Genomic DNA, 23,046 nt, shown 5'->3' on the forward strand with positions numbered 1-23,046 from the left:
TTGGAGGAAGGTCTAGAACTCACAAAGAGATCTAGCTCTTCCCAAAACTCACTAAGAGATTTGGGAGAGGGATGCACTCACAAAGAGAACACAAAGTAGAGAACTCACTAAGAAATCTCAAAAGAAAAAGAATTCACTAAGAGATCTAAAAGATGGAACTCACAAAGAGAACGCAAAAACAAATTTTCATTAACAATTCATCATCCCATTACATAAGAAAGGGCCTCTATATATAGGCCTAAAAAACTAAAACAAGACACATATGTCCCTAAGGCTTACGTAGGACGACCATCTTAAGTGAGGGTAAAAACGAAAAATTCATAATAAAAATTTAAAAAGTACAAATAAAATATAAGATAAAGTGGGACGATGACAGCCGTTGATCTTCAGCTCTTCGGATAGCTATGGACGGTTGGATGTCCGCATCACCATATCTACTCAAAAGGCATCTTCCTTTGGATTTAAGAAAAGTCTTACATAACTATAACCAATTTTTGGGTAAATTATGTAATCTCCTCTCTAATTTTGATTCCACAATTATTTATTATTTCAGACAACAGATATGGGCCTACGGATCAGGGAGATGATGTACCACAAAGTTAAGATTAACAAAATCTTCTCAAGAATCACTGGGAAACCCGAGCACCAGGTGATTGATACTATATTTTGATTTCTCTCTCCTTAGTCGTTAAACTTCATCATTTTTAAAATTTGTTATTTCGCTCCTGCTGCAATACTATTGCAGCAGCCATTACTATCTCTTCATGCTTCTTTGTGCTTGTAGATTGAAATAGACACAGACAGAGACAATTTCATGAATCCTTGGGAAGCAAAGGAATATGGGTTAGTCGATTCTGTCATAGATGATGGAAAACCAGGCTTGGTTGCACCAATTGCAGATTCAACGCCTCCTCCAAAGACTCGTGTGTGGGATTTGTGGAAGATAGAAGGTAGTAAAAAGGCCAAGAAGAATTTGCCATCAGAACTTAACCTTTCTCAATATGGTTACCAAGTTGGCGGTGGAAATGAGGATAAAGGCAGAGAGCAGGCGAAAGAGATGCAGGCACCAGTATAAAAGAAATTTTTTTTACTTGACTACTGAGAAATCATCGGAGCCTATAGAATTAGTATAAGGCTTCGTTTGGGAGGGCTTTTTTATTGTTTTTTAAAGCAGTTTTTAAGTATAAAATTTTTAATTTTTGCACTAAAAACTATTTTAAAAAGCAGTAAGAAAATCATCCCAAATGAAACCTTAATCTCCATGGAGAAAGCTGCAGAATTTTAAAGAGGAAGATTTGTTTAGCGATTTATACAACTGTAGCGCAAATATAAGCTGTTTGGGGAAGCTGTTTCAGAAAGAGATGGAGAAAATGTGTGAAGGGGTTAAAATTTTCTCTTGCTGTATGTTTAAGAAATTATATGCTGTGTGTTTGTATTTTAGCTAGTTTTTCCGAGCACCTGTAAGCTAAACTGAAAGTAGTGGCAGTGCCAGTTTCAGAATTTACTAAGAAGCTTCATTTTTTATACTTTTATTGTGTGCATTCAATTTGCATTTACAAATAACTAGGCAAAGTTTTTGGTTTTGTTTTTGTTTTTTTGAATAAATTTGAGTTATAAAATTTAGAAAACTTATTTTAGGTGTTTTATTAGTTTTAAAAATAGATTTTTGAATTTCGACAATAAATTTATATAAACAAAATTGCAATGAGATATTATTTTTAAGATTCAAATATTTTTTAGATTTTCTTCAAAAAATAAAAATAATCTATTTATTCATAATAATAATGTGATAATAGTATAAATAAATATAATTAAAATATATATAGCAAATAATTGTCTGATATTTTTATTTACAATTTTAAAATCAACAAATAGATAAATTTGATATCAAAATTTTAAATATTTACTATTTAAGTATTTATGTTGAATTGTGTTTGTTTAATTGTGAGTATATTGTTTTTTTTTTAGTTTAAAAATATCAAGTGAATAATTTAAATCAAACATATTTTTATTTTAAGGAAATAATATAAACAAATTATCAATTATAAAAAAAAAAATAAATGGCGGATGACTGTTCATCCGCAAGCAATTGCCAGAAAATATGGCGTTCGGTTGGGACGTTTCCGCGCCTCTATTCATTGGTTTGCCGAACGGCTGGATATGGTCTATGTTTATTTAATTATTATTGAGCTCAAGCTCAACTCAAGCTTGTTTATTAAGCTCGGCTTGACTTGTTAAACTCGGTTGCTAGAGCTCAAGCTCAACTCGAGCTTGACTTGATTGCTGAGCATGATTTTTTATTTTTAAATTAAAATTTAATTTGTTTAGAATTTTTCATTTTAATATATAATTAGTTTAAGAAAATAAAATATATTATATAATTCTAATTTAAATTAATTTTTAAATATATTTTAATTTAATCAAGCAATTCAACGAACTTTTGAGTTCAACCAGACTAAGCTCGCTCAAGCTCTTTTGATATACAAGCTCGAGTATAGACTCTAACTCGAACTTGTGGCTCGACAAATTTGACTTGTGAACTCGTTAACAAGTCAAGCTCAAACCAGTTTTGCTCACTTATACCCTTAGGCCTTGCCATGCAAGAGCATATGTTGATCAACAATGAAGATGATAATGTCTGTAAATTATCCTGGTGGCTGATGTGCCTGCCATGCAAGATGTTGATGTATGTCATCATCCTAGCAGGTTTGGCTCACTTACCCTAAACCATCACAACTGCACAATTTTTAATGAGAGAATGCAACCCAATACAACACTCTTCCTGGTGGGGAATTGCAACATAATGCCTTTCTTTCGCAGACAAGGCCACTCACATCTTTAAAACAAGATTAAAAACATTTATAAATTGCTTTTACACTTTGGTGTTGAACAAATAATTACCAACAAATCTATACGACACAATCTTACAAAATGAATTACAAGATATACCATAAAAGAATAATCAAATTGGACAAAACTAAGAGATTGAGTGAGAAAAATTCACTTGGGAACTAAAGAGACTAAGGTTTTGTTTGCGGCGGTTTTCTTGTTGCTTCTTAAAACAGCTGTTTAGTAGTATTAAAAAACTGTTTTAAGAATCAATAAAAAAGCAGTCCTAAATGAAGCCTAACTTGGTAAACATTAGAAGCATTATCCAATAAACTTTCGATAAAGCTCAACACTTCATACCTTCATTTTCATAACTGAACTAGAGAATGAAAGATTATTGTAGGCTAAGCATGGGGACTGAAACACCCTCCAACGGCTCCATAAATTCCAAATTTTTATTCAAAGCAAACTAGCAATTAAGTTGTTGATTCATCGTATATATATAGTCCTCGATTGTATGCAGAATCATGTCAAATTCAGATGAAATTTATATTGATCTGAAGTGCAATTGACACATGTGAAATCTTGTCAATAGTTGCTTATTCTTCATTGCTCTGAGAGAAATGCGTTTCCCCAACAACTTGGCATATAGTGGCAAATACTATGCATGCTTTGTATTTAACTATTTAACTATTTAACATACTGTCTAACAAGTTTAGGAGGAGAACAAACAAATGATTTATTTTGCGCAAACCAAATTATTCCAACAAACGAGTGCCAACATGTTATTTTCAGGAATAAATGAGGTGTTTAGTTAATGAGAGAACTGCACACGTTTAAGAGAGAATAATTTGGGCAAAAAATAGAAAACAACAACATACCCCAACAAGAATGGGATGATCAAAGCATTGCCCATATATTGATAAAACTCTTTCTTCTCCATATGTGGCACCATCCCTGCCATATCAATCTATACTTGCCTTCATTTTAGGAAAATCTATGCGTGAGCCATTTAATAACTGCAGTTCTTTGAAAAATCATCAAAAAGAGCTTTACCTTCCACTCAATATCATATTCCACCAAAACCAGACCTTTTCTGCTTTTCATGTCTGGTTTCTTCTTTCAATGCATTTGTTTCTTTGTAAAACATATCAATCATACTAACAACAATGCGTCAAATTTGGATGCTCTCTTTCCTATAATAAACGACAAGAAAACCAATTATGCTGGCACTAGCATGTCTGCCTTTCAGCAAGCCAAAGTTCGCAATCCAAGCACCCTAGTAGAAAATACATATCTTAAGGCCATTATATGCACTGAAATGCTAACCTGGACATCTTCAGCATCATCATGAAATGAATTTTGTTTCCAATTGCAAAGCATTAAAAACCACAGCAAAACTGTATCAACCATTAAGTGGTTTCTTTCTTAACTTATCCAACTTCATGGACATCATGTAAGCCAAATCCTTCTTTCCTCCCTCTATCAAAGTTTCCTTCAATTTAGAAAACAACTGGCCTGATGGTCTGATGCCCTTATCAAGCATCTCCTGAAAGTATTTGCAAGCTTCATCCATCCTATTCTCATAGCACAATCCATTGATTAAAGCTGAGAACATATGCATGCATGGCAAAACTCCCTTCTCATTCATCTCCCTCCAGACTTTAAGTGCAATGTCAACTCTTTCCTCTGCACATAACATGCTTATCATCATGGTGTAGGTATTAAGCTGTGGTTCACAGTCTCTGTAAGTACTCATATTCTGAAATACCTTATATGCCTCTTCAGAATGTCCAACCTTAATAAGATGGTGCAGAATTATGTCAAATGTTCGAGCATTTGGACCGATGCCCTGATTCTGCATCTTATCAACAACTTTGAAAGCATCCTCGAATCTTAAAGCCCAACAGTAAGACCCAACAACTGCATTGTAAGTTGGAATTTCAGGAGGGTGGCCACTTTCTTTAGATAGTTCAAAGTACTTCAATGCCTCATCCAATCTCTTCTGTGAGCCCAGTCCATTAATCAGAGTACAATATATGTGTGGACTTGGTTTGCAACCCTTCTCCTCCATTTTGTGGAATATTACTAGGGCCTCATCACAATTGCCAGATTTGCAAAATGCATTGACTAGAATTCCATAAGTCACCACATCAGGCTCAAAGTTCTCTTTGATCATTTCATCATAAACTTCTTTCATCCTTGTCAAGTTTCTTTCCTGTCCCCAACCCTCAATAAGAATCGTGTAGGTTTTCAGGTCCGGAGAGAATTTCCTTCTCCTTTTCAAGTCATAAAGAATTTCTTGAGCTCGCACAACATTCTTTGATTTGCTAATGGTATCAATGAAGCCGTTGTAATCGGCTAAATCAGGCTTCAGGCCAAACGTTTCCATCTTCTCAAAAGCTTCAATCGCTTCTCTGATCTTTCTAGCTCTTGCATATCTCCTGCTGATCAACCCAAAAGTTTCTTTTGTCAGTAGGCCTCTTTGCTTCATTGATTCAACCAAACTCCAGATTAATCTAAACTGTTTGATTTTTCCAAGCGCATCCATAAGATGGTGAAAAATCTCTGTAGTGTACGTAAAGTTCTCTTGCTTCTCAGCCCAGCGAAAAAATGATAGAGCTACCATTCCAGCATTGCTAAGCTTCTTTAAGACCTCAGCAGCGATGTCAGGTGAAAGTCTAAGTCCAGCGTCATCTAGAGAAGTTCTGATGTTGGAAACAGACTGGTTAGAGAGCATTCTGCAGATTTTATCAGCATCTTCTGAAATTTTCTTATTCACAGAAACTAATAAAGTTTCACTGGTTGTTGGCTCCACCAAAAATTGGGTTTTGTCCGACAAGTGAAAAGTCTTGTGAAAGCCAACTTGAAGCACCAAGCGATGAGGTGTAAGTGGAATGCCGTTTTCACTGAATAATAGTTCGTTGTTGAGAAAGATAGGATTTTTATAGAATATTTGATCGGTGAACGTGCAAATAGATCTAGAGGAACCAAATTTGAAGCAACGGCCAATAAGCAATGCGTCGCAGTAAAAGATTACTGTGGATTTCTCGCGAGAAGCAACAGAATTAGTAATGGATTTTGATAGTCGTCCGATATAATGGACTAGGCCCATCCCTACAAAAATACAGAACAATAAAAAAAATCCGCAACAGAAGTAGCGTCACCAAAATATCCTCAAGAAAAAAATTGACAAGAAAGAAGGGAAGATGATGATGATGGATAAAGGGGAAGGAAAGGGTAAAAGACTCAGTAACAAATTTATGATAACCTCAGAGTGTTACTTGAAAGAGCGATCGCGTTTGACGAAAGAGCCATATAAAAATTTTATTATAGCTCGTGCAATCCTTTCCGAATTCGGAGCCGAGCTCGGCTCTCCGCCGTTGTCCGCCATTTATCTACGTAATTTGAGGAGAAGCCTCCCCGGTGTTGGAAAATCCATAACAGTAGCGAGCGCGGAAATAAACGAGAAGACAACCCGAAGCCGATGGAATATTCCGACTTTGAAACCCTAACAAGCCAATGTTAAGGTTTGTGAAAGATTAGTGTAGAGGGTTTTATTTTATTTTTCCCGAGAGGGATACATTTCTAATGTCATGAATTTGAATCATAATTTATTTAAATTATTTTAAGAAATAAATATTGGGGGCATTAATGTTTTATATAACTTATGTATTATGGAAGTTATTATCTGTAGAGAAATATTGAGTCATGTGATATCCGAGTTGTCATAAAATTAGTTAGTCATCGAAATCGCTCAAGTAGAGAAAGGGTGACAGAAAGATTAAAAAGTTTGAGATTAGATGCTAAAAGTTGATGCATATTAGACATTAGCATGGTTCAGATGATGATTAACTATGAATGTTAGACATTTGAATATGATGAATTGTTTATTCGACTGTTCTTCTTATACAAGGGAAGACCACTGATTAAGAAAGTGGGTGTTGAATGTTGATGTTTGGCATATATCAAACATTAACAAATGATTGATGTATGTATATTAGGAATATAGAATGATGGGTGATGGTAAGCATGTTCAACAATTTTCCTTATTACTAAGATAGACAATTCTGAATGTTGATGTCAAGCGTTGCATACATCTTATATTAAAAGAAATTGGGTGATGGTTGACAATAAATGTTAAACATGAAGCCATGATCAATGATATACTTGATCATTCTCCATATAAGAAGAGAGATCAATGACTAAGAAGCATGATTTCGACATATGTGTTGTTAAACACTAATAGGCATCATATGATAATTAACTGAGAACATCTAACTTCATGTGACAATTGATGGTTTGTTTGATCATTATCCTTCTATGAGAGAATACAAATGATCGATATGGTGGGTGTCAAGCATCATTGATTGATAAAAGCCAAGCATTGAATGACATCAAATCACATTGAACTTAGAAAGTTAGATATCAAATGATAGCTAGAAATTTAATTAGTCATTCTTTTTATAAGGGGAGAGATTAGTAACTATGAAGACGATTGTTCAACATTTGTGGCTGATAGATGTTAATTGATATACATTGGATGACGATTGATTAGGAAATGGAAAACCATACGTCAAATGGCAGTCAATTGTTTGCTTGGTCATTTTTCTTACAAACAAGAAGATGCAAACAAGAAAGTTAACATCATGTGATGATCGACTAAGAAAGTTAGATGTCGAGTGACAGTTAGTAGTTTTCTTAGTTATTATCATTACAAAAGAGGAGCTAGCCTAACGATAAGGAATGTGAGCATCATAAGTTGATGCTTGATAAATGCAAGTATCCAATGATAATTAATTTAGAGCATTGGATGTCAAGTGGTGATTGATAGTACGCTTGATTATTCTTCTTATAGGAGGGAAAATCAATGAGTAAAAAAGAGGATGTTAGATGACAACAATGGTTAACAAGCTTTAGATATTAGCAGACATCAAATGATAATTAACTAGGAACACTGGAAATGATCAATGGTCTAATAAGTTCCTCTCCTTATAAAATGAGAAATTGTCATCAAGAAGATGACATTATATATCTATGTATGATAGATTTAGGTGATTATCATTAATCTCATTCTGATAATAATTAATGATAAATATTAGAGTTTAATGATGTTGTGCAGTTAAACTTTATCCTACTCCTTATATGAGGAGAGATTATGTGAAATCTCGCAATTAAAAATAAATTAAACTCTTAAACATCGAGGTGTCTTCTATTATAATGGTTGGAATTTTATTAAAAATTTCATAGTTAAGCATGCTCATCCCAGAGAAATCTTGAGATTTGTGACCTCATGAGTAGTTACACCAACATGACAAAATCGTGAGGCCCTTAAGATAAAGTGGACAATATCTCGATAGTTAAGAGTTTGACATTTTATAGATTAGATGATATGAATGGCTATCATTAAATTTCAAATAACTACATGATATTTTTACATATTGAATTGAATTTGATGTATTTATTAAGCTCAAGTATACTTTTATTATTCCTCATATATAACTTGCAATAACTCCTTCAACATGATTTGTAACTATATTAATTGCAAAAGAAGAGTTAGAGATTGTGAACTATCAAAATCTAGAGAAAAGATGCTATACATAACATAACATTTAACATCACTCAATCATCAGTTTTTTTAAATTAAATCTTTAATTAAATCTGATACTAAAATTATGAGAATAGTTTGCATCATGTTACTTATAAAGAACTAGGGATGCTTTTGCCACTTGGTTTGGTTACGTAAAACAGTGACCTTCCGATGACCTTGTTAAGTGAGTATATATATTAAATTTGACCTACGTTAAGAAAGGTAAAGAAAGACCTAAAAATATTTGGTTTAAAAATATTAAAAATGACCTTTCTTTATTAGATTTAAATAAGAATTTGATTCATAACAGGACACAATGGATAAAAATGATTCATATAGATGACCCTACATAGTGGGATAAAAGCTTGATGTTGTTATTGTTGTTGTTAAAAAATTATTTTTTAAAAATATTTTTTTTATAGAAAAACAAAAGTGTGGGCCAAGTTGTCCTATTTAATCTTTTTTTATGAACTCTTATTTTTTAAGGCATTTAGGACCATTAAGTCAAATTATATTTTGATAAACTCTTTAGGCTTCCTTTGGAGTAGATTTTTTTATTTATTTTTAAAACAATCTTTTAGTATAAATTTTTATAAGCTAACAATTTAAAAAATTGTTTAGAAAGTGATAAGAACATGATGAAAAATGAGAGATTATTATATACGGAGTTCAGATTGCAGTTTTTTTATTTGAACTTCAATCATGTAAAGATATCTAAATTTTCTCTCTTATAAATATCCCATATATATATAATAAAAAATAATCATGTTCGGACACGAATCTCAAGACAAATTTGAATTAGAAACTTCTGAATTAAATCTAGGACCATCCAAACTCCAATTTCAGCAAATTTTTAGTCGAACTGAACATCTCAAATAGATGAACCCAATGACACCAAATTCAATCCAATTTAAGCCCAAATGGGTCCAAATCGAGGGTCTGAGGAGCATTTGAAAGTTTTAAAGTATAAGTTGGATGACCAAATGATTTTCAAACATAACATGCTTATAGTTGAATCGAGCAGATTAACAAGAAGAATCCAACGAGTCGAAGATTGTTGAATCTGACATTATCAAGGCACTCAAATTCTTGATAAAAGATCTATGATCAAGGGAATTAATATCGGTCATCCATCCAAAACACTCTCAATATGTACTTGATTTTCTCACTATTTACTAGTTATGTCACTCTCAAAAAATTATAAATAGATCACATCCATCACAAAAAAGAGTAAGAAAAGAAGGAAGATAAAGAATGAAGAGAATTTTGATTTCTCTTTTGCCATCAAACTCCTCATCGACTATCGCTTAGCCACTGTCTGACCATCAACTATCGTCAGACCATCGCCGGCCACCAATAGATACCGGACTTCCCCCTGGCCACCGACTGACATTGGACTTCCGCCCAACCCCCGATAATAGCCAGAATTCTACCCGGCCACCAACCAACACCAAAATTCAACCTGGCCACCTATCGACGTCCTGCTTCCGTCCGACCGCCGACCAACGCCGGTCTTTTACCTTACTCTCTTTACTATTTTAATTTCATCGTCTTTGAATTACATGACGGATCAAGCTTTGTAATTCATTCAATTAATAATGATATCATTTGGATCGGGCCTCATAATTTTTTCTCTTTTCTAACATTTTTATGTTAAAAACCTTAGCCTTTTATCTTCTATTGTGTGTGAATATTCATGAAAAACTAAGACGAAAAATATCCCACTCTACTATCATCGTATGTTCTAACCAGTAAAAATATACCAGTCTCTTCGGAGACATCCGATAAAATTGGAACGATACATAGAAAATTAGCATGGCCCATGCGCAAAAATGTACCACATACAGAAAAAAATATAATCAGAGTCCCATGACTCCAACCAACAGACATTTCACGTAATAATTTTTCCCGAAAAGGAAGCCTCGGCCACTTTATCACATGTGTTAAATATATAAGTTTATACAAACAAAAGTACACATGAATATCGTGGAAATTGGATGACATGTGATCTGACCCCTGACAATTCTCGTTCAGCTCGGCGTCGTCGTTGAAACGTGCGGTGCCTGGAGATTCCCTTCCAGTTGAGGCGGCGGAGAATTAATGGAAGCCCTAGGCATCTCAAGCTACTTGATATCGCCGGCGTTCCATCGCCTGTCTCGGCCCTACGGCTGCGGCGCCATCGCCGTAAGGAGTTCCGTTTCAACCTTCCGATGTTCCCCCCGCCAACATTATTTCCCTCCAATCTCCTCCTTCAGACGGGCTCTTCTTTCTCCTCCCTCTGCTCTTTTAGGTGAAGTAAATTTGGCTGCAACGCAAGGAATATTTGACGATTTCCACGTCTTCATGTAACAAATGCACTTAAATCGTTTGATTTTATTTCTAGCTAACAAAGAAGAGGCAGCAAGGTTCGAAGAAGCTTCGAGAAATGGTGGCAACTTGGTGCCGCTCTATCGATGCATTTTCTGCGATCACTTGACACCCGTGCTCGCCTACCGCTGCCTGGTAAGAGAGGACGAGAGAGAGGCGCCCAGTTTCTTGTTCGAGTCGGTGGAGCAAGGTTCTCAAGGAACCAGCGTGGTATGCTTTCGTATATTTCTTTCTTCTTCCATTTTTCTTCTAGTTTTTGTTCTTGTGCTCAGCTCTCAGTTGGCTGAAATTTAAATTCTAGGTTTGCGGACTTTATGAATCTGCTGGATTTGTTAAGCTTATCTTTCTAAATAAAGAATTTTAAAAAAATTGCTAGATTCTTTGTTTGATTGGATGTGATTTTGATAGTCAATCTTAATATTGGGATGATTCTGGTGAAAACTTTTGTTCTTATATTTCTTCATTCTTTGTAACGGGAGCTTATTGTAGCCTGGTGACCAGACTTCAAAGGTGATCGGAAAAGGACTTTAGTGCTCCAATTGAGTTTGCGGGATCTCAGTAGAGTTTACCGGAGTTTGGCCGAGCCTTGCCGGAGACATGCCTTTGGAGCCCTGCCATAAGTCATCTAGAGCTTGCCGAAGAAAACATTGATTTGTTTTGTTTTTTAAAATAAAATTGTTATTTTGGGGGCCTTCCAGTTTAAGAATCATTTCGACTTCATCCAAGAAGATAACGGAATCTTACAAATTGCATTCATTTAAAAAACGTGCTTTTTGACCAAAAGAGTTCATATAATGTTTTTGTTGGAAACATTTTGAAATCGGTTGATATTGTTATATTTTTTGCAGGTCGTCATTTAGATTAGACGTCATGTTGTTCATGGGTTGCAAATTTAAGGTTTAGTATTTCACTATTTTGTCTTCTTGGGTTTAGTTGGCATGTTCTATTGGTTTAATTAAACACATTTTCTTTTCTTGTGCTTATGGGAATTTTTTTTGTCTTTTTGGGGGAACTAGAATTGTTCACGCGTTATGAAGGTTACCCTTCAAAAAGTTGCAAGGGAGGTGTAAAAGAAATACTAGGCTTTGATATTTTTCTATGTTGAGAACATTAATTATTAGTTTTGCATCACAGAATTTCCCGTAAAGCCAATCTGTGTTAAAGGAAAGAGCAAATCATCGTTGAGTTTCAACAAACAACTTGGATTTCATATATATAATTCTGATTGTTGGGTTATCTTTAGGGTCGCTACAGTGTTGTGGGAGCTCAACCGGCTATGGAAATTGTGGCAAAGGAGAATATGGTGTCTATATTGGATCATGAAGAGGGCCGTAAGACTGAAAAATTTGTAGAGGACCCCATGGAAGTTCCGAGAACAATCATGGAGGGTTGGAATCCAGTGCTTATTGATGAGCTCCCTGATGCCTTTTGTGGTATGGAATTCATTCATATGAATGTACTGGCCTCAATTATTAGTAATTGATGTATAATGCACTTGATTTTGGATGAGTTTATGAATTTTGGTTTTTAAATGGATAGCTTGCTGTCCTTTTGTGGTATGGAATCCATTCATTTCAATCTTCTGGTTTAAATTTTTTAGTAATTGATGGGTGATGCACTTGTTTATATATGTTTTTATGAATTGTGGTTTTTACATGGACAATTTATTAATATATTTTATGATAATTGTTGGTATTCAATGTTTATATCTGTTAAATTCGGAGAATTAGAGAGGAAAATGCTTTGTTTTATTATACAAAACTATCCATGTTTATAGATCTATGCAAGATATCTTAAATAATGCATAATTATTCTAATATAATCCTTCATAAATCAGCCACCTGAATATGGAAGGAGATCGGCGTGATCCAGGTGAGCCTCTTACGGATCCCCATCCTGGCCGTGGAATCAAGGGGCAAGGGTCGGCTGAGATTTAACAGCTTGATCCAGGTGAGCCTCCCACAGATCCTCTTGCTGGCCGTGGGATCAAAGGCCAGGGGACGGTTCAGATTTTAACACTCCCCTAACACTCCCCCTCAAGCTGGGGAATACAAATCTATCATTCCCAGTTTGGTAAGTAGTCCCAAAAAAGTAAAGTTATCAAGTGCCTTGATGCACCAGAGGATCCATCCTCCATTTGGTCAATACTTTGGGACAAATTAGCTTCAGACATTGCGGCGGCAAAATATAGCAATGAAGACTATATTAAGTAGGGTAGTAATGAAGATTGCATTGGTAATAGATATGATAGAAACCACAAGGGAAGCCAACAATGAAGGAACAACTTTAGTGAAAAATCTATTTTTAGGGTTGCGACAAGCTTCAAGGGAAGCGACAGAAAAACACATCTCAAGTGGCTCAGCACTTGGCATGCAAATCTCCTCACATCCAATCGAGCAAGGCATTCGATTCTTCTTAAAAAATGAGAGCGTAAGTGAGGGAGAGCTGATTCTTGCGTTCTATTCCTGCTCGCGTGTGTCCGGGGCAGCCGAGCAAGTGAGAGAGCTTCCCCTTTGAGGTCTTCTTCCTGCGGCTCTCGTGGTGCCTACATGGGGGCCGAACTGAGTGAAGAAGAGGATCGAGGGAGGGAGCGAGCAAGAGCTGCATGCGTGTGTGCCTAAGCAGGGTTGACCGGCCCTTGCGCATGTGCTAGAGTCGAATCAAGCAAGGAACTAGCGGTTGAAGAGCTGTTGTCACGCCATCAAATACTCCATTCGAATTTTCCCTCCTTGCCCCAAATTCCGACCGCTTATGCATGTTCTCGATTCAATACCCTCAGATCTGGGAGATGTATAAGAAGGCCAAAGCCTCCTTTTGTACAGCAGCAGAAAAACATGTCTCAAGTGGCTCAACACTTAGCATGCAAATCTCCTCTCTTCCAATCAAGCCAGCCTTCAACCCAATGCAAATCAGACGTCTGATTCCGCCTCAACACTCCTGTTCGATCGACCCCATACAGACACACGTAAGGCCTATAATCCCTCTAGTCTGATCACAGGAAGGAGTGCAGGTCTTGCACTCCTGCTTGTCCCTGTCCCCGCATGATAGGTCATGCACTCTCTTCTGCTCGGTTGACTCTGGACATCGCACACAAGAGGAGCCCTCTCGCTCGATATCTCTTCGGTCTTGAATGCAAGAAGGTCCTCAGAATTTCGACAATGAAGGCCGGTGGTGGGAATCAATATTATTCAAAATTTCAATAATGAAGGCAGGTGGAAAGGCCAATATCCTTAGAATTCTGTCAATTAATGCCGGTGGTGGGAATTTGGATTCCTCAGAATTTTGGCAATGAAGGTTGGTGGTGGGAACTTGTATTCCTTAGAATTCCAGTTATGAAGGCTGGTGGAAGGACCATTATTCTTCAGAATTCTGACAATGAAGGCTGATGTAAGGCCCAATATTCTTCAAATTCCGACAATGAAAGTAGGTAGTGGGAACCTATATTTCTTAGAATTTCGGAAATGAAGGCGGTGGTGGGAACATATATTCCTCATATTTCCAGCAATGAAGGTCAGTTGCTTCTCTTCGCTTCCTTTGATTCAAGGCTTTGATACCATGTTAAATTTAGAGAATTGGAGAGGAAAAGGCTTCGTTTTATTATACAAAACTATCCATATTTATAGATATCTACAGGATATCTTAATAAAGAAACAAATAATTACATAATAATGCATAATTGTCCTAATACAATCCTTTCTAAATCAGCCACCTGAATATGGAAGGAGATCGATGTGATCCAGGTGAGCCTCTCACGGATCCTCATCTTGGCCGTGGGATCAAGGGCCAAGGGACTGTTGAGATTTAACAGCGTGATCTAGGTAAGCCTCCCATGAATCCCCCTGCTGGCCGTGGGATCAAAGGCCAAGGGACGGTTGGGATTTTAACAATATCAAATGTAAAATTACATGCTTACTAAATAGGTCATCTGACCTTGGAAAGTCTACCAGAGATGTGGCCGACGATCTACGACCACGATCATACCGATCTATTTTTAATTTATTATATGTATTTGTTTTATTTGTTTGCATTTTTCGTTTTTACCCTTACTTAAGGGTCTAGTCATATGTAAGCTCTAGGGGAAAAGTTGTCTTTTATTTTTCCTTCATTGTATTAGCTATTTAAAACCTTCCCCTCCTCTTGGAGAGGTTAATGAGTTATTATTATGAAAATTTATGCAACCTTGAGTTTTGTGAGAGCTAGAGAGCTTTGGAGAGATTGAAGTCCCGAGGTGAGGGCATCGCAATACCCACCAACCGTAGGAAGAGTCCAGGTTCGTGGTCGACAACGTCGCTCCCCCATCATCCCTTCCTTCTCCTTCCACCGCCGGCCAAAGTTCCTCCTCCCTCTGTCAGTCGAACCCCCACATGCCCCCTCTAGCCGCCGGCTGACCATAACCCACCCCCCTCTCTCTTGATCAAACCCCACCACCACCACAATCCAATCGGTCACCCCTCCCACCTACACGGCACCAACCCCAACATAACCCTAACCCTAGCCGCCGCCCCCCTTGCCCCTTCCCTTGCCGCCACAATTTAAGTCCATCATTATTACTTTCCTTTCTCTACACAATCACATTTGGAAGGCTTTGATTTCAATTATTCAATCAAATTTGAATTTTGAAATACTTCCTAAAATAGATAATCTATTTTAGGAAAGTTCCTAAAATCAAGGTCAAATCAATTTCAAATTTGATTTGATTTAAATCCTCCTCAATTAAAGGGTCTTGATTAGGCAAGATTTCAATTCACCCTCCCAATGTTTAAAATTGCATATTTAGGTATTGAGGCATTTTTCATTCGTGAGGCGAGGCGTAAGCCTCAAAATCAAAAGATTGCGTAAACATAAAATGATAAATTTTTTATATACTAATTATTGAATAATATAAAACATAAAACAGCATAAGATATGAAGGAAAATCAAAATATCTTAATAATAAGACAACATGAAATATAGTTCAACTCAAAATTCTATTCCCAAATCCCAATATTCTTTTCATTAACATATAATTCAAATTTTCAAAAATAAATAACAATGACATATCACATAAGAACTCATAAGTCATCAGCACTATCATCACTAAGTGGTTCTTCATTTGAATCATCATTATGGTGAACTGCTCTCTGCCCTTCCTCCTCTCCTATAGAGTCTAATGTCGTGCATTTACTTCAAGATTTATGTAAGTTTTAATATATATAGCATGAGGTGTAAGCCTCATGCCAGTGAGGCGAGGCGGGCCTCAACCAAGTTGAGGCGCAAGGCTCATAAAAAAAAAACTTGAAGTGTAAACATCGAGGCGTTTTTTACTTGAATTGCGCAAAGGCGGGCCTCAAGGCGAGCCTCATATTGCGCAATTTTAAACCATGCACCCTCCCTAACCCTACTCCAACTCACCATGCCGCCGCCCCCTCCTATTATTTCATTCTCTCCCCCATTAACTCCTCTCCTTCTAGGGACATCAATCTAGTCTCTCATTAAGGAATACTTTTCCCTCCATTCTTTATTTGAAATTCAAATTTCAAAATACAAAATCCTCCCTTACCCAAATCTGAAATTCAATTTCAGATTTTTCTTTGGGAAGAAGTTTTCTTCCCTAGTCTCAGCCGACCACCCTCCTCCCCCTCCCTTCCTCTCTCCCCAAAACAACTCTTAAACCCTAACTCTAGGGTTGCCAAATTGCTGTCCAGATATTCTGGACACTGTTTGGTGGTTGTCCGGCCGCCCGGGAGATCATCGTGTGCTGTCCGGGAGAATCAGTTTGCTGTCCAATGAATCCAGCCCAAGTTAGCTTGCTGTCCACCATCCAGAGATCACCAAAATGCTGTCCTAAGGCAGCTAGGAGTTGTATGTTGCTGTCCGCTCTCTCTCAAACTCCCAAACGATCACACCGGAGCTTTGAGTCACCTTTCCTTTGGGCAAAGTCTTCCTCCAACTCTTTTATCTTCCTAGTCTCTTTTCAATTGTGGTCTTATTTGATTCATGAAGATAGTATTAATGTTCCTCTGTTAAATTTTAGTGATTTAGAGAGTTGAGTGAGGGATCTTTTCACAGTGACTAGTCTCATTGTTAATGTAGGGATTTATCGTTGAGAACCTTCAATGTATGCAATGATTGATTAATTAATTAATTTGTGATCTCAACTTCTATGCATTTGGCTTGGCCTAAACTAGTCTCATCCCTTTCTTGTTTTATTTCATCGTTTAAATCATTAAAAGTTTTAAGTTCAAAATTCTTAATTAACCTCATCTAGGCAAATTAAGTCCTGCATCACTTACACTTAACTTGTGTTGCTTGATTGTCTAGAACTATTGCCAACAAAGGGATTTTCTTTTTTTCGAGATAGTAAATTTGAATTTAGTTTACTTTCATTGACGGTGTTTCAAGTTCTGTAACTATGATATATGAACTCAGAAAAGCATCAGACCTTATTGAGCCCAACAACTTTTAAGGCATTTTTTCATGTTTTTTAGAAAAAAAAGGTGTGACAAATCACATACTATTTCTTACGGAAGCATTTTTATTGCCTATTAAAATGTTTCAAAGATATTTAGCTGTGTTTTTTGGTGAATATATACCTTCCAAACATCACAATAGTGAAGGGACTTCCACATACTTAAAATTCACTCACTTATGCATAATGGCTTTGCAGGTGGATGGGTAGGATACTTTTCCTACGATACAGTACGATATGTTGAAAAGAAGAAACTTCCTTTCTCTTGTTCTCCAAAAGATGATAGGAATCTCCCAGATGTTCATTTAGGTCTCTACAATGATGTAATTGTTTTTGATCATGTTGAGAAGGTATGCTTGTCGTCACTACAATAGTGAATTGTTTCTATGCGTTTTAGAAATTTAGTTGTTGATGCTATCACTTTAAAGGCTTATATAGCATGGATGACATCATGAATATCATTAGCTTGCTATTTGCATTTTGAATTTAAAAACATTCTTTCTTAGATTTTATTTGAAATTTGCCTCAAGAGAGAAAAGGGAGGATTTGTGAAATTTTGCTGAAATTTACTTTCACAAAGGCATTAAAAATAACAAATTGAAAAACAAAATTCTATAATTAGTATTTTTTGAACATGCAGTGCTTATGAAATGTTAGAAGAACATTTGAAGGGCATGATAGAAAAGGTAATATAAAGATGCATGTGTGGCAAAATTATTTGGGATAGTTAATGAATGGTTATATTAGAGGAGCAAATAGTAACAAAAGTGTAACAACTGTTGAAGATACAAGAATTAATGATAGACTTAGTCGGGTTCAACACACATAATGCATTGTAAAAAAAGCACCCATTAGATAAGTGAATAAAAAGTGTTAGAGGATTAGCAAGAAGTGGTAGAGAATTAGAAACGAGATGGGATAGACTTAAGATTACATTGATAGAAGTTGCTCGAAATAAATTGTAAAGAATAAGTTTAATGCCTTTGGTAGTACACATCATGGACGAATGAAAAATGATAATTCATAAAACTTGCCCCAGATATTTGGTATAAGGTTAATGATGATAATGATGATGGGAATGTAGTGTGATGTTATCACACTACTAAAAAGTCAACAGAATTTGTTGTAATTTGAATAATAAGCTCCAAACTATTCACATTCTGACCAGATCAAAGAGATCTATGCTATAATAGGAAGTACTGGCTATTTTTTAAACAATGGAATTCTATGAACTAATTTTTATATTAATTTAGCTGGTACGATGAGAATACTAAGTATGAAAATTTAACATGATGAAAATGAAAGTCTTGCTGTGATGTAAACCTCACTTTGATGATTACAACATCACGAAATAATTATTATGAACTCTCTGGATTGTTGTTTTTGATCTAGGCTTACTAATTGTTTTCTAATGTTAGAAAGCATTTGTGATTCATTGGGTTCACCTTAGTCGGCATTCATCAATAGAGGATGCTTATCAAAATGGGAGGAAGCGGCTGGAAAATTTACTTGCACGGGTGCACAATACAGTTGTGTGGGTAACCTATATCTGAATCACCCCCTTTATCTTGTTGTGATTCCCGCTTTCCTCATACAAAGTTTTCTTCTGCTTTTTTTTTTTTCAGACCAAGGCTCACGGCTGGTTCTGTTAAATTGAGTACCTACCATTTTGGCACTCCCTTAAATATCTCATCTATGACAAGGGAAGAATACAAGGAGGCTGTTTTGAGAGCAAAAGAACACATTCTTGCAGGAGATATTTTCCAGATAGTCTTGAGTCAGCGATTTCAGAGACATACATTTGCAGATCCGTTTGAAGTTTATCGAGCATTACGTATAGTGAATCCAAGTCCCTATATGACTTATTTGCAAGTGTGTTAGCTTTCTTTCAGATTTTTCTTTTTTTTTTCTAATTTCTTTACACTTGAACCTGTGGAGTCGTCATACTATAAACTTAATTTATCTTTCCTTTTGACTTTTGTTGCTAACTTCTGAGTTTATTTTTCTGTTCCTTTTTCATGTAGGCTAGGGGCTCCGTACTTGTTGCATCAAGCCCTGAAATTCTCACTCGTGTGAAGAAGGTAAAGATGATAACCTGTAAAGCTGATAACCTCGACCTTCTATTTGTCGCATGCTGTGCTCTCTCAGTGGAACATTTGCTTGAATATTAGGATTTTAATTGTAAGGCATTACAAATGTTGCTATATATTATTTTCTTTTATGACTAACCCTGCTGTTGATTAGTGATGCATACACTAAATTCAGACTAAAAGATTTGAAGATATTTTCTTAAACGAGAACAAACTTATTTCCAATTTATTTAAATTGGCATAGGCATTTTAGAGCAAGGATCAATTTAGTAGTATCTATTTATAGTCAGCATACTAGTAACTATAACTATGCGTATAACCTGTAAGATAAGTGAAAGCTATATAACAATATGTAACGAATGTGAAGTATACCGTTGTAGAACTAAAACTAAAGCAGTATGGCCATTGAGGTGATCTCAAGAAACTTAGTATATTGGATGATACTGGTGGATGAGGTTTAAATTTGTACGTTTTCCATGTTTAGTTTTTTTTTTTTTTTTAAATCAATTTTCATTTTTGTATTTCATCTTGTATTACTTATCTATTGACTGTGTTTTTATACGCCAAGGGGCTTTATGGCCCTGCCTTTATCGAGTTTAAGTAACCCGTATGTTTTCAACTCTCCTCAAGCCTTGTGTCATGCAATTTCCTTAAAAGACTATTTTTGATTTAGAAAATGTGATGAGTGATAATGTGATGACAAAAGTTTTGGTTTATTTCATTTTGATTACAGCAAATTGGTATGAACTTGCTGAACCAAGTTGTTGATCAACATAGATACGTAGTTACATTCTTAGATTCAAAGAAATATACATAGATGCATTCAAAGGTGCATGCATGGAATGATACGTGCATCTTTCTCTCCCTAGACTTTATCTGATTACGTGGGGCCGACTTTATGAATCCTTTTTCTCCCTTATCTCTCCATTAAGAGTCAAATTCTCATTTAAATCTAATAAAAATTGTTATTTAAATATTTTCTAACCAAAATTTTTTAGGTCAACAACAACAAGCCTTTATCTAATTTCAATATATTTTTTATTTTATTCGGCTGAATCACTGAATTGTGAACCTCTACTTCATCTAGTTTCATGACCAATTTGATTTTCAGAGCCTTGAGTATATTTACTACTTTTTTTTTAGAACTCTCCAGAGCACTTCTCTTGTAATTTTATCATATGCTTTCTCTAAATTATAACTACTATATGTAGATCCTCCTTACTCTCTCTATACTTCTCTCTCAAACCTCTCAAAAGCTATACAGTTTTCATAATTGACCTATCTAACATGAATCTAAGCTAATTTTGAGAAACATTGATATCACATTGTAACCTATGCTCAATTACTTTCTCTCATAATTTTAATGTGACAACATTAACTTAATTCCTCTATAATTCGTATACTCTCGTGCATCATCTTTATTCTTAAGTATAGAACACACTTCTCCACTCATATGTCATCTTTTGTCTTCAAAATAATATAAAGATGTTTAGGATGCCAAGAAAATCTTTGATCTCTTATGCATTTTCTCACTTATTGTAAAACCCGAAAAATGTCAATTTTAGACCTCGTATGCTTTTCGATGTGTCTCGACGAGATTTAAGTGAATTTTTCAAAGTCAAAATTTGACGAAAATAATTTTATAAAATTCAACGCAAAATTCTAAAAAATTTGGTATATAGAACTTATTTTTAATTTCGCTTAATTTTGGGAGATAAAAATGTTAGAAATCTCATAATACCTATAATACCCCTAATAAGTATTAATGCCGAAATAGTTTAAGTGAGGGTAAAAGGGTACTTTGGCAATCCCTAACTCCCTAACTATGATGCATCGACACGGACACGGCGACATGGACATGGGACACGTCATTTTTTAAAAAATATAGGATACAGGTGCGGCGTGGACACGACATAATAATTTTTTAATATAATATATAGAAATTAAGGTAACATTATATTAAAAATGACAAGCAATAATAAATCAAAGTAATGATAACTTGTTTAGCTTATAACATAAAGATGTTTAGTACAAAATGTCTAGTACAAGCACAAAAATATAAGTAAAAAATCATTTAGTACAACATGAAAGTCCAACTACTCAATATAGTGAATGATAGAATTAGATTCAGAGGTTGGTATTTGGCCTTTAATATCATCATCATTGAATACCATTGCTTTCAACTCTGGTTCATCTAGAGAAAGATTTGCAACCTCCAATAATCCCATATCATCAAGGCACTCGAGTCCATCTTCAGCAACATCCCACATCTTGTTATCACCTGTCATATAAAGTGGGATTTTTCTTGATAGAAGACGAAGATTTATATGCACATAAATTAAATCTTCAGCCCGTTGTGAAGTTATTTTATTCCTCTTTATTGATTGAATAAATGAGTATATGTTCCAATTTCTCTCACAACAAGAAGATGAAACTTGACTATGAAGTTTTATTGTTATGGTTTGAAAAAGAGGTACTGAAGCTTCATGAATCAACAACCACATTTTTGGATTCATCCTTCTTCTATCAACCAAAGATTCTTGATCACCAAAATCATCTAAATATCCAAAAAACTTTGCAAGTTCTATATTAATTTTTCTTCTCTCATTTGAAAAATATCGTTTCAAGCATATCTTTCTCATATTTGACACTTCTAAATCTTTTTGTGGTGAGACACGTTGAGGATTTTTTTGAAGTCATTCTTTACTTGAATGCCTTCAAATAATACAAAACATATAAAATTATTTATTTATTTACCAAGAAATTTAAAATTAATTTAAAAAATGAATACAAATGTACCTTGGATTTAATGAATGGGTCAAACAATGTAGATGTGTGTTGCTTTTGGTCTACCTATCTTCAAGAATGATATAGACAATGCTTCAAAAACTTGAGTCTTCATTATGTGACTTTCTTTCATGTCTGTATATAATATGTTTCACTTTTGTTAACATAGAGTCTCACATCTCATAAATTAAATGTATGCATGATTTATTTGTGTCAGCCTCTCTCAACATGTCATAAATCGAATCAGTGAAAGCCAAAATATAATCTACATCATCCCACCACAAATCATCAGTGAAAGCCAAAAGGTATCTCTTTAGGAAGTGCCCTTTTAAACCTAGATTCAACTTCATCAACTTGTTTGTTCAATTCAATCAACTGTGACGTAGTAAATCTTAGGACACATTTTAATTCAATGGCCAGAAATCTTAAGTACATGTGCTTTCACCCTAGAATAAGATCATTTGTAGGTGCCACCACAATAATTGCATTTAAATGACACATTCCCTTCTCCTTCAAAAATTTTTCATAACCTTGTAACATGAATCTATAATGGCTTATCAGTTTCTTTGGATTACTTTTTTGAACCACTCCCACCAACACTAGAGCTCATTTTGCTTTTAAATTCACTGCTACACAACAACAACAACAACATCAAGCCTTTATCCCACTTCGTGGGGTCGGCTACATGAATCCTTTTTCTCCATTGTGTCCTATTAAAGGTCAAATTCTCGTTTAAATCTAATAAAGAAAGGTCATTCCTAATATTTTCTAACCAAGTCTTTTTAGGTCTGCCTCTACCTTTCTTAACATAAGTCAAATCTAATACCTCTACTCTCCTAACCGGATCATTGGAAGGCCGCCGTTTTATGTGACCAAACCATCTATAAGGCGTCTCTCTAATATTATCTTCTACTGGAGTTACTCTAACCATTTCA

The 23,046-nt window shown here is 35.3% G+C and overlaps 3 protein-coding genes and 1 non-coding gene across 5 annotated transcripts in view; 3 read left to right on the forward strand and 1 right to left on the reverse strand.

Annotated features, from left to right (window-relative positions):
• Positions 1–1,526, forward strand: part of LOC110095073 (ATP-dependent Clp protease proteolytic subunit 3, chloroplastic-like) — a gene marked incomplete at its 5' end in the record, with an annotated part of 14,194 nt that extends 12,668 nt beyond the window's left edge. Inside the window, 2 exon segments of the mRNA XM_028694561.1 lie at positions 554–649; positions 785–1,526. Of these exon segments, the coding sequence (XP_028550394.1) occupies positions 554–649; positions 785–1,075 (387 nt within the window).
• Positions 1,527–3,543: 2,017 nt separating this feature from the next.
• On the reverse strand, positions 3,544–6,359 carry LOC110095077 (pentatricopeptide repeat-containing protein At1g71060, mitochondrial). 2 transcript variants are annotated; one of them, XM_020820456.2, is made up of 2 exons: positions 6,114–6,359; positions 3,544–5,946 (listed from the first exon to the last, which is right to left on the reverse strand). In XM_020820456.2, the coding sequence occupies exons 1-2, from the start codon at positions 6,145–6,147 to the stop codon at positions 4,235–4,237; spliced, it is 1,746 nt and encodes a 581-aa protein (XP_020676115.1). In that variant the 5' UTR covers positions 6,148–6,359; the 3' UTR covers positions 3,544–4,234. The 2 variants fall into 2 exon arrangements, with proteins under 2 accessions (XP_020676115.1, XP_020676116.1); XM_020820457.2 differs by having other exon boundaries at positions 6,101–6,358.
• A 3,825-nt stretch (positions 6,360–10,184) lies between these two features.
• Positions 10,185–10,287, forward strand: LOC114579670. The gene has a single exon (XR_003700762.1). It is a non-coding gene; the product is annotated as a U6 spliceosomal RNA (small nuclear RNA).
• Positions 10,288–10,390: 103 nt separating this feature from the next.
• The window catches only part of LOC110095075 (anthranilate synthase alpha subunit 1, chloroplastic), a 27,638-nt gene continuing 14,982 nt past the window's right edge, over positions 10,391–23,046 (forward strand). Inside the window, exons 1-7 of the mRNA XM_020820454.2 lie at positions 10,391–10,709; positions 10,803–10,996; positions 12,030–12,219; positions 17,433–17,584; positions 18,653–18,768; positions 18,860–19,106; positions 19,259–19,315. Coding sequence (XP_020676113.1) covers positions 10,520–10,709; positions 10,803–10,996; positions 12,030–12,219; positions 17,433–17,584; positions 18,653–18,768; positions 18,860–19,106; positions 19,259–19,315 — 1,146 coding nt within the window. The 5' untranslated portion in view covers positions 10,391–10,519. The remainder of the gene's footprint in view (positions 10,710–10,802; positions 10,997–12,029; positions 12,220–17,432; positions 17,585–18,652; positions 18,769–18,859; positions 19,107–19,258; positions 19,316–23,046) is intronic.

Source organism: Dendrobium catenatum, unplaced genomic scaffold (assembly GCF_001605985.2).
Source record: "Dendrobium catenatum unplaced genomic scaffold, ASM160598v2 fragScaff_scaffold_54, whole genome shotgun sequence".
NCBI classification, from domain to species: domain Eukaryota; kingdom Viridiplantae; phylum Streptophyta; class Magnoliopsida; order Asparagales; family Orchidaceae; genus Dendrobium; species Dendrobium catenatum.

Coding starts and splice junctions, on each gene's coding strand:
- LOC110095077 (XM_020820456.2), bottom strand. CDS start 6,147: ATGGCTCTTTCGTCAAACGCGATCGCTCTTTCAA. Junction 5,947..6,113: donor AAACGCGATCGCTCTTTCAA/GTAACACTCTGA, acceptor GTATTTTTGTAG/GGATGGGCCTAGTCCATTAT.